Source organism: Podarcis muralis, chromosome 13 (genome assembly GCF_964188315.1).
Source record: "Podarcis muralis chromosome 13, rPodMur119.hap1.1, whole genome shotgun sequence".
NCBI classification, from domain to species: domain Eukaryota; kingdom Metazoa; phylum Chordata; class Lepidosauria; order Squamata; family Lacertidae; genus Podarcis; species Podarcis muralis.
Genome location: NC_135667.1, coordinates 3,776,091 through 3,788,774, shown reverse-complemented (window position 1 = coordinate 3,788,774; position 12,684 = coordinate 3,776,091). Strand labels below are relative to the sequence as shown.

Sequence of the window (12,684 nt, the reverse complement as noted above, 5' to 3'; positions counted from 1 at the left end):
GTCCTGGACACAGGGCATTTGTGTTTACTCAGAAGGTAAGAAACTTGCTGCGAGGACTCAGCTACCTTACTCAAAAAACAGTGTTTTGAGTGCGTTATAACATGAAACAGCCGGTGGCACTGCAGATCAATTAAAAATAAAAAATCTTTGCGATTTTACATAACCATTTTCCCCCTTTTGTTTTAACGATTTAATTTCTGACGTACTTATAGCGTGTTTTTTCCTGTGCGTAGATCCATCACAATAGGTTTTTAGTCCATTTTAATTTCAAAGGCCCCCAATTTTTGTTAATTTTGCTTACAGATAATTTTATTCTTTTATCTGTTTTGTAAACTATTTTCAGGGTTGTTGTTGTTGTTGTTTTTACAACCAAACGATGTATAAGTTTCATGAAATGGGCAGATAAGGCCACATTTGCATCACGCATTTGAAACACTGTGATACCAGTCCTGGCTCCTGCCCAAGGAATCCTGGGAAGTGTAGTTTGTTAAGGGTGCTGAGACCTCCTTCCCCCTCCCGGAGTGGTTTAACCATCAACCCCTCTTCCCAGGGAACTCTGGGAACTGTAGTTCTGTAATGGCACATTGTTCCTGGCAGGGCCATCTGGAAGAGGTGCTTCTATTTAAAAAATTGAAGTATTCAATTAGCCGTGTCTGATTTCTACACACCCTTCCTCATTTTCTAAGAAAACCTTCCCCAATCTGGTTTCCTCCAGATGTCTTGGACTACAACTCCCATGTGGCTGAGCCCCGTTGGCTAATGGGCTTTGTAGTCCAAAATGTCCGAAGGGAACTGGCTGGAGAATAATAATAATAATAATAATAATAATAATAATAATAATAATAATAATTTTTAGTTATACCCTGCCCTCTCCAGCCAAGACCGGGCTCAGGGCGGCTAACACCAGATATAAAAACAATTAATTGAAATACAACTTAAAAAACAAGATTAAAATACAACATTAAAACATTAAAATGCAGCCTCATTTCAGTGGAAACTCAAATCAAAAACTTTTTTGGGGATGAAAACATCAAGTCTTCACCAAGGCAAACTATCCAGACTGGTCCTACATGGGCCAGAAAAAAGCCAGGGAGGAGAGAAGAGAAGAGAAGAGAAGAGAAGAGAAGAGAAGAGGAAAGGAAAGGAAAGGAAAGGAAAGGAAGGGAAAGGAAAGGAAAGGAAAGAGAAGGCTCTCTCCTAAAGAGTTCTTTAGAATAAAATTTTAAAAATAGCATAAATATAATTTGTGCATGTTCCTAGGACCGGCCGGCATGGAATAAATCATGCAAATCTATGCAAATGTGCCTAATTTTGCTCACCAGGCAGCAGCAGGAGGTCTTTGAAGCGGGCACAGAGGGCGTGGTATTCACAGGTCTTCATGGTGTTCAGGTCTACGGGAGGAGTCCAGCAGACACTCTCCTTGATACCTGCAAATATAGGTGTTCAATACAGGTGAGTCAGACACCCACACCTCTCCAGGTGATTCGTGCCACCTTTGGCTATCAGAACTTTGTCACGGCTAAAAAATTGGCCGCTGTTTCTTTAATGCTAAAAGATCTAAGTCAGGATGAGTCAGCGGCCTACAATGACTCACGCAACCTTTCACCAAATTGTACCTGTATATATATAGAGTGCAATGACAAACCTAGACAGCATCTTAAAAAGCAGAGACATCACCTTGCCGACAAAGGTCTGTATAGTTAAAGATGTTGTTTTCCCAGTAGTGATGTATGGAAGTGAGAGCTGGACCATCAAGAAGGCTGATGGCCGAAGAATGGATGCTTTTGAATTCTGGTGCTGGAGGAGACACTTGAGAGTCCCATGGACTGCAAGAAGATCCAACCTCTCCTTTCTGAAGGAAATCAGCCCTGAGTGCTCACTGGAAGGACAGATCCTGAAGCTGAGGCTCCAAGACTTTGGCCACCTCATGAGAAGAGAAGACTCCCTGGAGAAGACCCTGATGTGGGGAAAGATGGAGGGCGCAAGGAGAAGGGGACGATGGAGGACGAGATGGTGGGACAGTGTTCTCGAAGCTCCCAGCATGAGTTTGACCAAACTGCGGGAGGCAGTGGAAGACTGGAGTGCCTGGCGTGCTCTGGTCCAGGGGGTCACAAAGAGTCGGACACGACTAAATGACTCAACAACAACAACATATATAGAGTGGTCAATGTTCGTGTTGGGTGTGGGTTGGTTGGATGGTAGAAAGCTGGTTGTGTTTGGTGTGTGTAAAAGCTGTCGGTCGTGGTTGGAGAAGAAGACTTTTCAAGAATAAAAGCAGCAATACAGTGGTACCTCGGGTTACATACGCTTCAGGTTACATACGCTTCAGGTTACAGACTCTGCTAACCCAGAAATAGTGCTTCAGGTTAAGAACTTTGCTTCAGGATGAGAACAGAAATCGGGCTCCGGCGGCGCGGCAGCAGCAGGAGGCCCCATTAGCTAAAGTGGTGCTTCAGGTTACGAACAGTTTCAGGTTAAGAATGGACCTCCGGAACGAATTAAGTAATTAACCCGAGGTACCACTGTACTCTGCAAGAATACTCTTTCTCAAAGACTCTTTTGTGCCAACTAAGGTCTGAGGACTAGGCAAAGGAGTAAAAAGGAGGTCAGAACCTTTTCTTTTTCAAAACACTGACAAACTTGCACCGCGATCAGTCCTGGAAAAGGAAAGGGGAGACGGGGTGGGGCTGTTTACTCACCGTCCACCATGTCTGCCTTCTCCATGTCGCCCTGGTTGTGGGAGTCGGTTCCCTCCGCACCCACGGCTGGAGTGTCGTTCGTCACGATCGTAACCTAGGAAGAAAGAAGTGCTTGAGAAGCAGGGAAAATAAGGACAGAGATCTGGGAAGAGGAGGAAGCCCTCTCCCGTCCCAGAGCTTCCGGCAACTGGTCTTCAAAAGCATTACTGCCTCTGACCGTGAAGGTATTATTATTATTAATAATAAAATTATTATTAATAATATATCGTCCTATACCCGGAGGTCTCTGAGCGGTTCACAGAACAAAATCAAAATATGAAACCACAAAATATATACCGTATTTTTCGACCCATAAGATGCACTTTTTTCTTACTAAAATGTATGGGGAAATGTCTGTGCGTCTCGTGGAGCAAATGCGTGGTCCCTGGAGCCAAATTGCCCAGGGGCAAAAAGCAGATCATACTTAATTTTTTTAGAAAGAGGGAAAGGGGTGTTGAAAGGAAGCCGCTGATCGGCAAGTGATCGGGAGTGAGATAAGGGAGGCTAGCAATAAAGGAGGCTGCCTGGGAAGGGGGAGGTAAAGACAGCGAACTTGCAAGGAGAGGAGACAGGAAGACTAAAGGAACAAGGAGAGAAATTGGAAGAAAAGGAGGAGCAAAAAACTGCTCCAGCTAAGGAAAAGACACTAAGGCAAACAAGAAGGAAGGGAGTGTTGAAAGGAAAAAGCTGATTGGTGGGATCGGAAGAGAGATAAGGGACGCTAGAGATAAAGGAGGCTGCCTGGGAGGCGGGAGGTAAAAGCCCATGGATCCTCAGGATTTTTGCATTGGGTCACCCCAAATTCACCATCAGATCACATAGCATGTCCATGGCTGCAGCCTGCACCACAAAAATCCTTGGGGGAAACCCAAACCGCTCTCACCTGCTCACACTGCCCATAGAGGTCGATGAGGACGTAGCAGGGGTTCAAGATGTCCTGCGCGGCCACCCCCTGGTCCATGCCGTTGACGTAGAGATGGAGGCAGCTGCTCGAATCCACCAGGAGGCCCAGCACCGTCCCCTCAGGGCAGGTGTCCAGGTTGGGGCCGTAGTTCTCACAGATCTGGAGTGGAGGGAGGAGGAAAAGGTGGGTGTTTGGAGAAGAGGGAGCGCTCAGCTCCGCAAGGGCAGAGGGTCTGCGCACATGGTCTGCGAAGCCAACCATATGGACTCCACTGTGATGCATCACCAGCTAGACATGGCGATATACTGAGGATATATCACCATGTCTAAAAGAAGGATGGAGCTATATAGAGCAGGGGTCAGCAAACTCTTTCAGCAGGGGGCCAGTCCACTGTCCCTCAGACCTTGTGGGGCCAGACTATATTTTTTGGGGGAAATGAACGAATTTCTGTGCCCCATAAGTAACCCACAGATGCATTTTAAATAAAAGCATTCTACTCATGTAAAAACACGCTGATTCCCAGACCATCCGCAGGCCGGATTGAGAAGGCAGTTGGGCCGAATCCGGCCCCCGGGCCTTATTTTGCTTAAAGGTAAAGGGATCCCTGACCGTTGGATCGAGTCGTGGATGACTCTGGGGCTGTGGCGGTCATCTCGCTTTAGTGGCCAAGGGAACCGGCGTACAGCTTCCGGGTCATGTGGCCAGCAGGACTAAGCCGCTTCTGGCAAACCAGAGCAGTGCACGGAAACGCCGTTTACCTTCCCACCAGAGCGGTACCTATTGATCTACTTGCACTTTGACATGCTTTCGAACTGCTAGGTTGGCAGGAGCAGGCTCCCCCAACCTCGGCCCTCCAGATGTTTTTGGCCTACAACTCCCATGATCTCTAGCTAGCAGGACCAGTGGTCAGGGATGATGGGAATTGTAGTCTCGAAACATCAGGAGGGCCGAGGTTGAGGAAGCCTGTTCTGAAACAATGTCAACACAATAAATAAATAAAGACAGTGGTACCTCGGGTTACATACGCTTCAGGTTACAGACTCCACTAACCCAGAAATATTACCTCGGGTTAAGAACTTTGCTTCAGGATGAGAACAGAAATTGTGCTCCGGCAGCGCGGCGGCAGCAGGAGGCCCCATTAGCTAAAGTGGTGCTTCAGGTTAAGAACAGTTTCAGGTTAAGAACAGACCTCCGGAACGAATTAAGTACTTAACCCGAGGTACCAACGCGGGTGGCGCTGTGGGTAAAACCTCAGTGCCTAGGACTTGCCGATTGTAAGGTCGGCGGTTCGAATCCCCGCGGCAGGGTGAGCTCCCGTCATTCGGTCCCAGCGTCTGCTAACCTAGCAGTTCGAAAGCACCCTTAAAAGTACAAGTAGATAAATAGGTACCGCTTTATAGCGGGGAGGTAAACGGCGTTTCCGTGTGCTGCGCTGGTGCTGGCTTGCCAGCTGCAGCTTTGTCACGCTGGCCATGTGACCCGGAAGTGTCTGCGGACAGCACTGGCCCCCGGCCTCTTGAGTGAGATGGGCGCACAACCCTAGAGTCGGTCACGACTGGCCCGTACGGGCAGGGGTACCTTTACCTTTTTACCATTGTATGGGGGTGAGGGTGGAAGCCACAGAATGTATTTGAAAAGAACTCAGGCCCCCGCCTCCCTCCCTCCCTCCGCTCACCTTGAGGGAGTTGTGGAAGACCGAATCGCGTTGCAGCAGCCAGGTGGAGCGCTTGAGGGAGCAGGCCGTGGCGGGGAAATTGAGGCGCTCAGGAGAGCTGCCAATGACGCCCAAGGAGAGCGACGACGTCCACTGCTGATTCAAGGAGTCTATCTGGAACTGAGGAGAGACAGGGCTGGATGTGAGCCGAGAGGTTTTGCCACAGGGCGGGGGTAGAGACAGCATGCGAGAACACACACACACACCAATGCATGTGCCACAGTTCTAACATTGGTGCGACACCGCTTATTTATTTTTATTTATTCAGTTTCCATACAGCCCTCCACCCGAGGACTGCAGGGTGGTTTAAAATAGGAAAGCACAAAAAATACTGTATTTTTCGCTCCATAAGGCGCACCAGACCATAAGGCGCACCTAGTTTTTTTGGGGGGGGAAATATCCCGCCCCCAGCCCCAAAGAGCGCAGCCTGCCCGCTTCTCCCAGAGCTTCTGGGGCTGCCGGGGGGAAGCCTGGGTCCCCCCCCCCCCCAGCCCCAAAGAGCAAAGAAGCCGAGACAGCGAGTGGGATCCATCCACTGTCTTGGCTTCCTCTTTAGCCGCGCGCAACCTCTCCAGAGGCTGCGCGCAGCTATGGCAATACCCCCACACCTCCCGCAAAGCCCACAGGAGCCACACACCCTTTAAGGAGAACGCGGCTCCTGCGGGCTTTTCTACGAGGAGGGAGAAGGGACTGACTGGCCGCGTCAGTCCCTTCTCCCTCCTGAGGAAATGCCCGCAAGAGCTGCGCGGAGCGTGTGTGTGGCTCTTGGGGGCTTTTCCTGCCTGCCTCCCCCCCCCCCCCCCCTGCATTCGCTCCATAAGACGCACACACATTTCCCCTTACTTTTTAGGAGGGGAAAGGTGTGTCTTATGGAGCGAAAAATACAGTACATAGCATAGCAGACACAGTAACCCTCCCCATAGATGAGTGATGTCCAAACTTTTTTCAAAGAGGGCCAGATTTAAGTGAAGGGCCTTAAGGACTGACCAAAGTTGTTGACCTTATTTTAGGACTGAAGTTGTTGAGCTTTCTTGAGGATTTTACCCCAACGTTGTTGAACTTTTTTTAGGATTGAAGTTGTCGAGCTTATTTTAGGGTTGAAGTTGTTGAGGGTTTTTTAGGCTTTTTACCCCAGGAAATAAACTGCCACAGGGGCCGAATTAGGCCCCCGAAACGGATTTTGGACACGCCTGCCATAGACAGCATTTATTTATTTGTTATTTAGTTGTTACCCCGCAACGGCCTTCGCAAACCCCATGCCCTCCAGAGGTTTCTGTGGCCCCAAACATCTGCCCTCCTCCTCCTCCTTGAACCCACCTGGAAGAGCTGCTGCGGCGGCAGAGGCTGGGACACAACCACGATTCCCTGGTTGTAGCTGGAGACGCGCGTAGCCGTCAGGTTGTTGTTGGAGAGGAGGATGTTCTTGCCGTGGTTCTCCAGGAACTCCATGGAGGACGTGGCCGCTGGGGCTTCGTTCTCGCACTGGGAGAGAGAGAGAGAGACACGGAGTCAGGGGGATGGAAAGAGGCACAAAGGAGCACAGTTCGGTGAGAGAGGCGCCTGGAGAAAGTCCCGGCTTCTATTATTGTGATTTCTTTTATTATCGCTCAATCCCAGGTAGGGCTGGGCTAAGACACACACGCCGGGCCTGAAACCCTGGAGAGTTGACTCCAGCCAACACAGGCCAGGCTCTCCTCACCTGGCACCCTCCTGATGCAGTGGATAATAATAATAATAATAATAATAATAATAATAATAATAATAATAATAATAATTCATTTATACCCCGCCCTCACCGGCCAAAGCCAGGCTCAGAGCGGTTAACACCAATAAAATTAGGGAAGTTTTTAATATCTAATACTGTATTGTTTTTAACACTCAATTGGGAGCTGCCCAGAGTGGCTGGGGAAACTCAGCCAGATGGGTGGGGTATAAATTATTATTATTATTATTATTATTAGACGCAGAAGGAAATGATAAATAACAGGACGCACGAAAGGAAGTCCAGGGGATTCCTTGGGCTCTTGTTTTATGATTTATTTTTGATATATCTCTGTAAAATTATAATTTGAAAAACCAAATAATTTTATATATATATATATAGAGAGAGAATATAATAATTTTGCCCAATATTTGGGGCATGCTCATCGCCAGCACTCACGGGGGTGGCTGCTTCCTCCTCCTCTTCCTCTTCGCTGTAGGGCTCCGAGGTGACGGAGGGGGGCTTGGTGCCGTCTGCCTCTTCCAGCATGGTGGAGCTGACGATGGAGACGGACGTGACTCTCCCGTAGAGATCGAGCACCACGTAGACGTTCTGCGGGGGAGGGGCAGGCAGGGTGAGGGGTGGAGGAATAAACGGGCTCCTCCGAGCCTCTCCTCTCTTAGCTCCCATTTTATATATATATATATATATATATATATATGCAGGTTTTGGTGTCCTCGGGTGTCTTCCCGTGTAAAAGTTGGGGTGTCTAGGCGACGTTTCGACGAGGTCTCACTCGTCATCTTCAGGCTGGTGCTTTCGGCTTCTTGTTACTGGAACAGAGCAGGATCTCAGTGTTTGAGTTCCTATAAATACTGTTGAGGGGTGTGGTGTATAGCCTCCAATGTTCTGGGCCGAGAGGAAGTTCCCAGGCTAGTGTGCCTTTTCTTCTTTTGTTCCTTAGTTGCTTGAGGGATATCTTGAGTGATTTCTTGAGTGATATCCTGAGTACCACTTAGGTGGGTCATTAGGTGTGGATTAGTTGCTAAAGCCTTTGTGTCTTGACCTCTTGAACTTTGTGAAGAGTTTTTCTGAGAAGATGGCTGTAGTTGTGCTCTGGCTTGGCTTCGTGTATAGGGGCGAGCTGTGGTTTTGTGGCCTGTGCCAGCCAGATCTGTGTAGGGATTGCAGGGGGGTGCAGCATCCGGAGGTGCCATCATGGTTTGGCTACTGGATGGTGTCTGTAATTTATCTGTGGAGAGGGTCTGGGAGCAAGCAACTAAGCAACTAAGGAACAAAAGAAGAAAAGGCACACTAGCCTGGGAACTTCCTCTCGGCCCAGAACATTGGAGGCTATACACCACACCCCTCAACAGTATTTATAGGAACTCAAACACTGAGATCCTGCTCTGTTCCAGTAACAAGAAGCCGAAAGCACCAGCCTGAAGATGACGAGTGAGACCTCGTCGAAACGTCGCCTAGACACCCCAACTTTTACACGGGAAGACACCCGAGGACACCAAAACCTGCATACCTATACCCATGAAAATCTACGAAAGCAAATATATATATATATATATATATATATATATATATATATATATATATATATATATATATATGTTAAGATTTTATTAAATCAATTTTGGTTGATAAAAGATAAAGTGAAGGAAGAAAGAGGGAGAAAGGAAGTGCAAAAAAATACAATAATCTAACACAGTGACTATAATCAGCTACATTTTCATGTTGTTGTTTAGTGGTGTCCGACTCTTCGTGACCCCCTGGACCAGAGCACGCCAGGCACTCCTGTCTTCCACTGCCGCCCGCAGTTTGGTCAAACTCATGCTGGTAGCTTCGAGAACACTGTCCCACCATCTCGTCCTCCGTCGTCCCCTTCTCCTTGTGCCCTCCATCTTTCCCAACATCAGGGTCTTTTCCAGGGAGTCTTTAACTATACGGACCTTTGTCGGGAAGGTGATGTCTCTGCTTTTTAAGATGCTGTCTAGGTTTGTCATCGCTTTTCTCCCAAGAAGCAGGCGTTTTTTAATTTCGTGGCGGCTGTCACCATCTGCAGTGATCATGGAGCCCAAGAAAGTAAAATCTCTCACTGCCTCCATTTCTTCCCCTTCTATTTGCCAGGAGGTGATGGGACCAGTGGCCATGATCTTCGTTTTTTTGATGTTGAGCTTCAGACCATATTTTGCGCTCTCCTCTTTCACCCTCATTAAAAGGTTCTTTAATTCCTCCTCACTTATTATATAGAAATATGCATCGTATTATTTGAAGGAAGAGAGACAGCCTCTTACATGGGAGTTCACAATACGGTGGAGTCATAAAAAAGTACTCAGTAACATTGATGGCCTGAGTCTAGTGGGTGTCTTATGTTTTTATGAGTTGCAGGGAAGAAGGTGAAGGAAGAGGGAGATGGGGAAACCTAAGAGACCTGATGGATAGAGCCCAACCTATGGATGATAGACTACGCCAGACTGGCAAAAATGACCGGGAAAATCAAAGATCAAGAGGACAATAAATTTAACCAAGAATGAGGAATTTTTAAAAGTTACTTGAAAGAACACTGTAAACAATTGAAAACATTAGCAGGATTTTAAAAACACTTACAGCAATGTGAAACTATGATAAAAATTGAGTTTTAACAAAACATGGAGCCTATGATACGACGCAGTTTGAAAATAATATCTGGGGGAACCGTGGAGGGAAGTTCAGGGATTCTGAGAATCCTATTTGTAAAATGATTACGATTCATGAATGATGTCAATCAGTAAAAGTGAAAATGAATTTTTAAAAAACCTTTTTTTAAAAAAAGAAGAAGGATCGAGCCCACCAATGTTACCAAATATTTTTTACGACACCACTGTGGATATATTGTGGGTGGCACTTTGGGCAACAAGGGTGGTGAGGCAACGAATCACGTTTACAAGGAGACTCTCGTCAGCTCCTGATGACGGAGACCCGATTGGAAACCGGCCTTCTGACTTACTTTGAAAGAAAAACCAGGCATCCCAGGGCTGAGCCAGCAAAAATAGGTTTGTCCTTATACTTGCAAGCCGCTTGGAAGCCTGTTTTGGCACCAGCAGAATAATAATCCTAATGGCATTGGAGGGTCATGGGACACAATAGCAAACAGATCCGAGTGTGTAGCACAGAGTTACCGAAACTTCGGGGAATAACCGAGGGAGCGAGGGCCACGTTCAGCCTGCGCCCGGCCCTTTACCTTGGCCACTCCAGCCGCAGCCGGCCCCATGTCCTCTCCGTCGATGAGGATGTGCATGGTGTCGTCGGTGCAGCGCTTCACCCCCACGCGACTCCCCACCTGTCCACGAGAGAAAGGGTCAATGTTGGGTATGCTAGGATACAAGGTCCCAAATACAGAGAGGGTGCCTGGTTGGCTAAGGCTGAGGACTGCTTTCCCTTTAATAAATATGTGCCCCCAACGAACCCAACCTAACCGCAGAGTCCTCCTGGCCTCTCCTTTCTGCTTATTCCAAAGGCAGCAGGAATCAGAGGACCCCAAAACTGCCGCCAAACCAACAATTCATGCTTTGCCAGATGGGCACACGAAGGGGCAGAGGCTCAAAGAGCTTTTTAAAAAAATTGCTAGAGAGAACTTATAGGGGTGCAAATATCCAGAGTGTGGGGGTCAGGTGGGATTGCTATGAAAAATGAAGCAAGCCATTGCGTCCGCTACAAAAGCATTGCGTTGACTGGGTTTGATTTGTTGGCAATAGTTTCTGATCGAATCCCACAGGCCTCTCCACACCTCTGCCATTTGTTTTCTCTACGCCTGACAGGCACGTATAAGCATTCTGAAACACAGGCCAGTTGCTTCACCAGGCATCCTCAGTACATAAAGATAGTAGGTTAATTTGACGTGGTTTAATCTTTAGATAGGTCTTAAGGGCCAGGAAGAGAGTTCACAAGGAGATGGTAAATACTGCCATCATGTCTCTCCTGTTTATGACATCCGGGGTTTTGCTGAATGCATTCCTCCTTTTATTCCTATTTTATTTACTCTGGACTACTATGCATGCTCAAGTAGGAAATAGTTTGTAGTTTTAACTTTAACTTTGTCTCCATGTAGGGTTTTTTGAAATGCTCAGAGGAAATCTGATTGGTTCTTATGAACACTGTGTAAAAAGTTCTTTTGTGAATAAAACAACCTGGGCCGAGGGGTGGGCAGGGATTATTATTCACACTCCTCCCAGAGTCTTGCTGGTCAAGCCTCGTGTGTATTCTATTAATAAGAGTCTAATCCTTCCTTGCTTTGGGAACGCTACAGAACTCTGAGATAGCTTCCTTTGTCTGTCTTGGCAAGAAGCTGTAACACTAAGGTTACCAGACGTCCCCGTTTCCCGGGGACAGTCCCCGGATTTACAAATCAGTCCCAAACAAAATCCATTGAAGTTGAAAAGTGCCCCCAGATTCATTGAAAAAATCTGGACACCTTATGTAACACTTTATACAGTGGTACCTCGGTTGTCGAACGCCATCCGTTCTGGAACACTGTTCGACTGCCAAAATGTTCAGCAACTGAGGCACTAAGGGCAGTTGGCAATGTCAATGGAGAAAATTGGAAAAAACACAGAGGAAGCCGTTCAACTTCAGAGGCGTGTTTGAAAATGGAAGCATTTACTTCCGGGTTTTCGGCGTTAGAAAACCAAAACATTTGGCTTCCGAGACACTCAAAAACCGAGGTACCACTGTACTTCCTTCATGCCTAGGCATATATATATCTCTCTCTCCATCATGCCTCCCAGCTGATCACACATCCAAGTCTGAGCACTGCAGCTCAGACACCATTTTGTATTTTTGAGACTTTGATAAGTTATAAACCTGCCTGCTGTTTGCTGTTATAACTGCTGCTTGAAGGCCTAGGTTATGTAAGTAAATACCACTTTTACATCTTCACAAAACAATGTGTGTTCAGTTGTTATTTTTAAGGAGGAGAAAAGGAATGTTATAAGGGAAAATCCACTCTGCCTTATAGCATTCTGGATTATTGCTTCTAGAACAGCCTTTCTCAACCTGTGGGTCCCCAGATGTTGTTGAACTACAACTCCCACCACCCCTAGCTAGCAAGGCCAGAGCTCAGGGATGATGGGAGTTGTAGTCCAACAACATCTGGGGACCCACAGGTTGAGAAAGGCTGTTCTAGAAGGTTAAATCACCTCATCTCAGCTGTATAGCTGAAGGATAGCTGAAGGAGCGCCTCCACCCCCATCGCTCAGCCTGGACACTGAGGTCCTCCTCTGAGGGTCTTCTGCTGATTCCCTCACTGCAAGAAGCCAAGTTACAGGGAACCAGGCAGAGGGCCTTCTCGGTAGTGGCGCCCTCCCTTCAGATGTCAAGGAGATAAAGAATTACACAACTTCTAGAAGACATCTGAAGGCAGCCCTGTTTCGGGAAGCTTTTAATGCTTGATGTTTTCTTGTTTTTTAAATTTTTTCCCTGGAAGCTGCCCAGAGTGGCTGGGTAAGCCCAACCAGATGGGTGGGATATAAGTAATAAATTATTATTATTGTTGTTGTTGTTGTTGTTGTTGTTGTTGTTGTTGTTGTTGTTGTTGTTGTTAAAGCTGCAAAGGGTGGCACTCTGCTGAATTCACTCA

At 47.2% G+C, this 12,684-nt stretch overlaps 1 protein-coding gene across 1 annotated transcript in view; it reads right to left on the bottom strand.

Moving 5' to 3' along the window:
• NEURL4 (neuralized E3 ubiquitin protein ligase 4) overlaps positions 1-12,684 on the bottom strand; it is a 58,012-nt gene that overhangs the window by 5,784 nt on the left and 39,544 nt on the right. Inside the window, 7 exon segments of the mRNA XM_077916816.1 lie at positions 1,320-1,427; positions 2,700-2,793; positions 3,622-3,801; positions 5,318-5,476; positions 6,674-6,838; positions 7,518-7,670; positions 10,291-10,389. Of these exon segments, the coding sequence (XP_077772942.1) occupies positions 1,320-1,427; positions 2,700-2,793; positions 3,622-3,801; positions 5,318-5,476; positions 6,674-6,838; positions 7,518-7,670; positions 10,291-10,389 (958 nt within the window).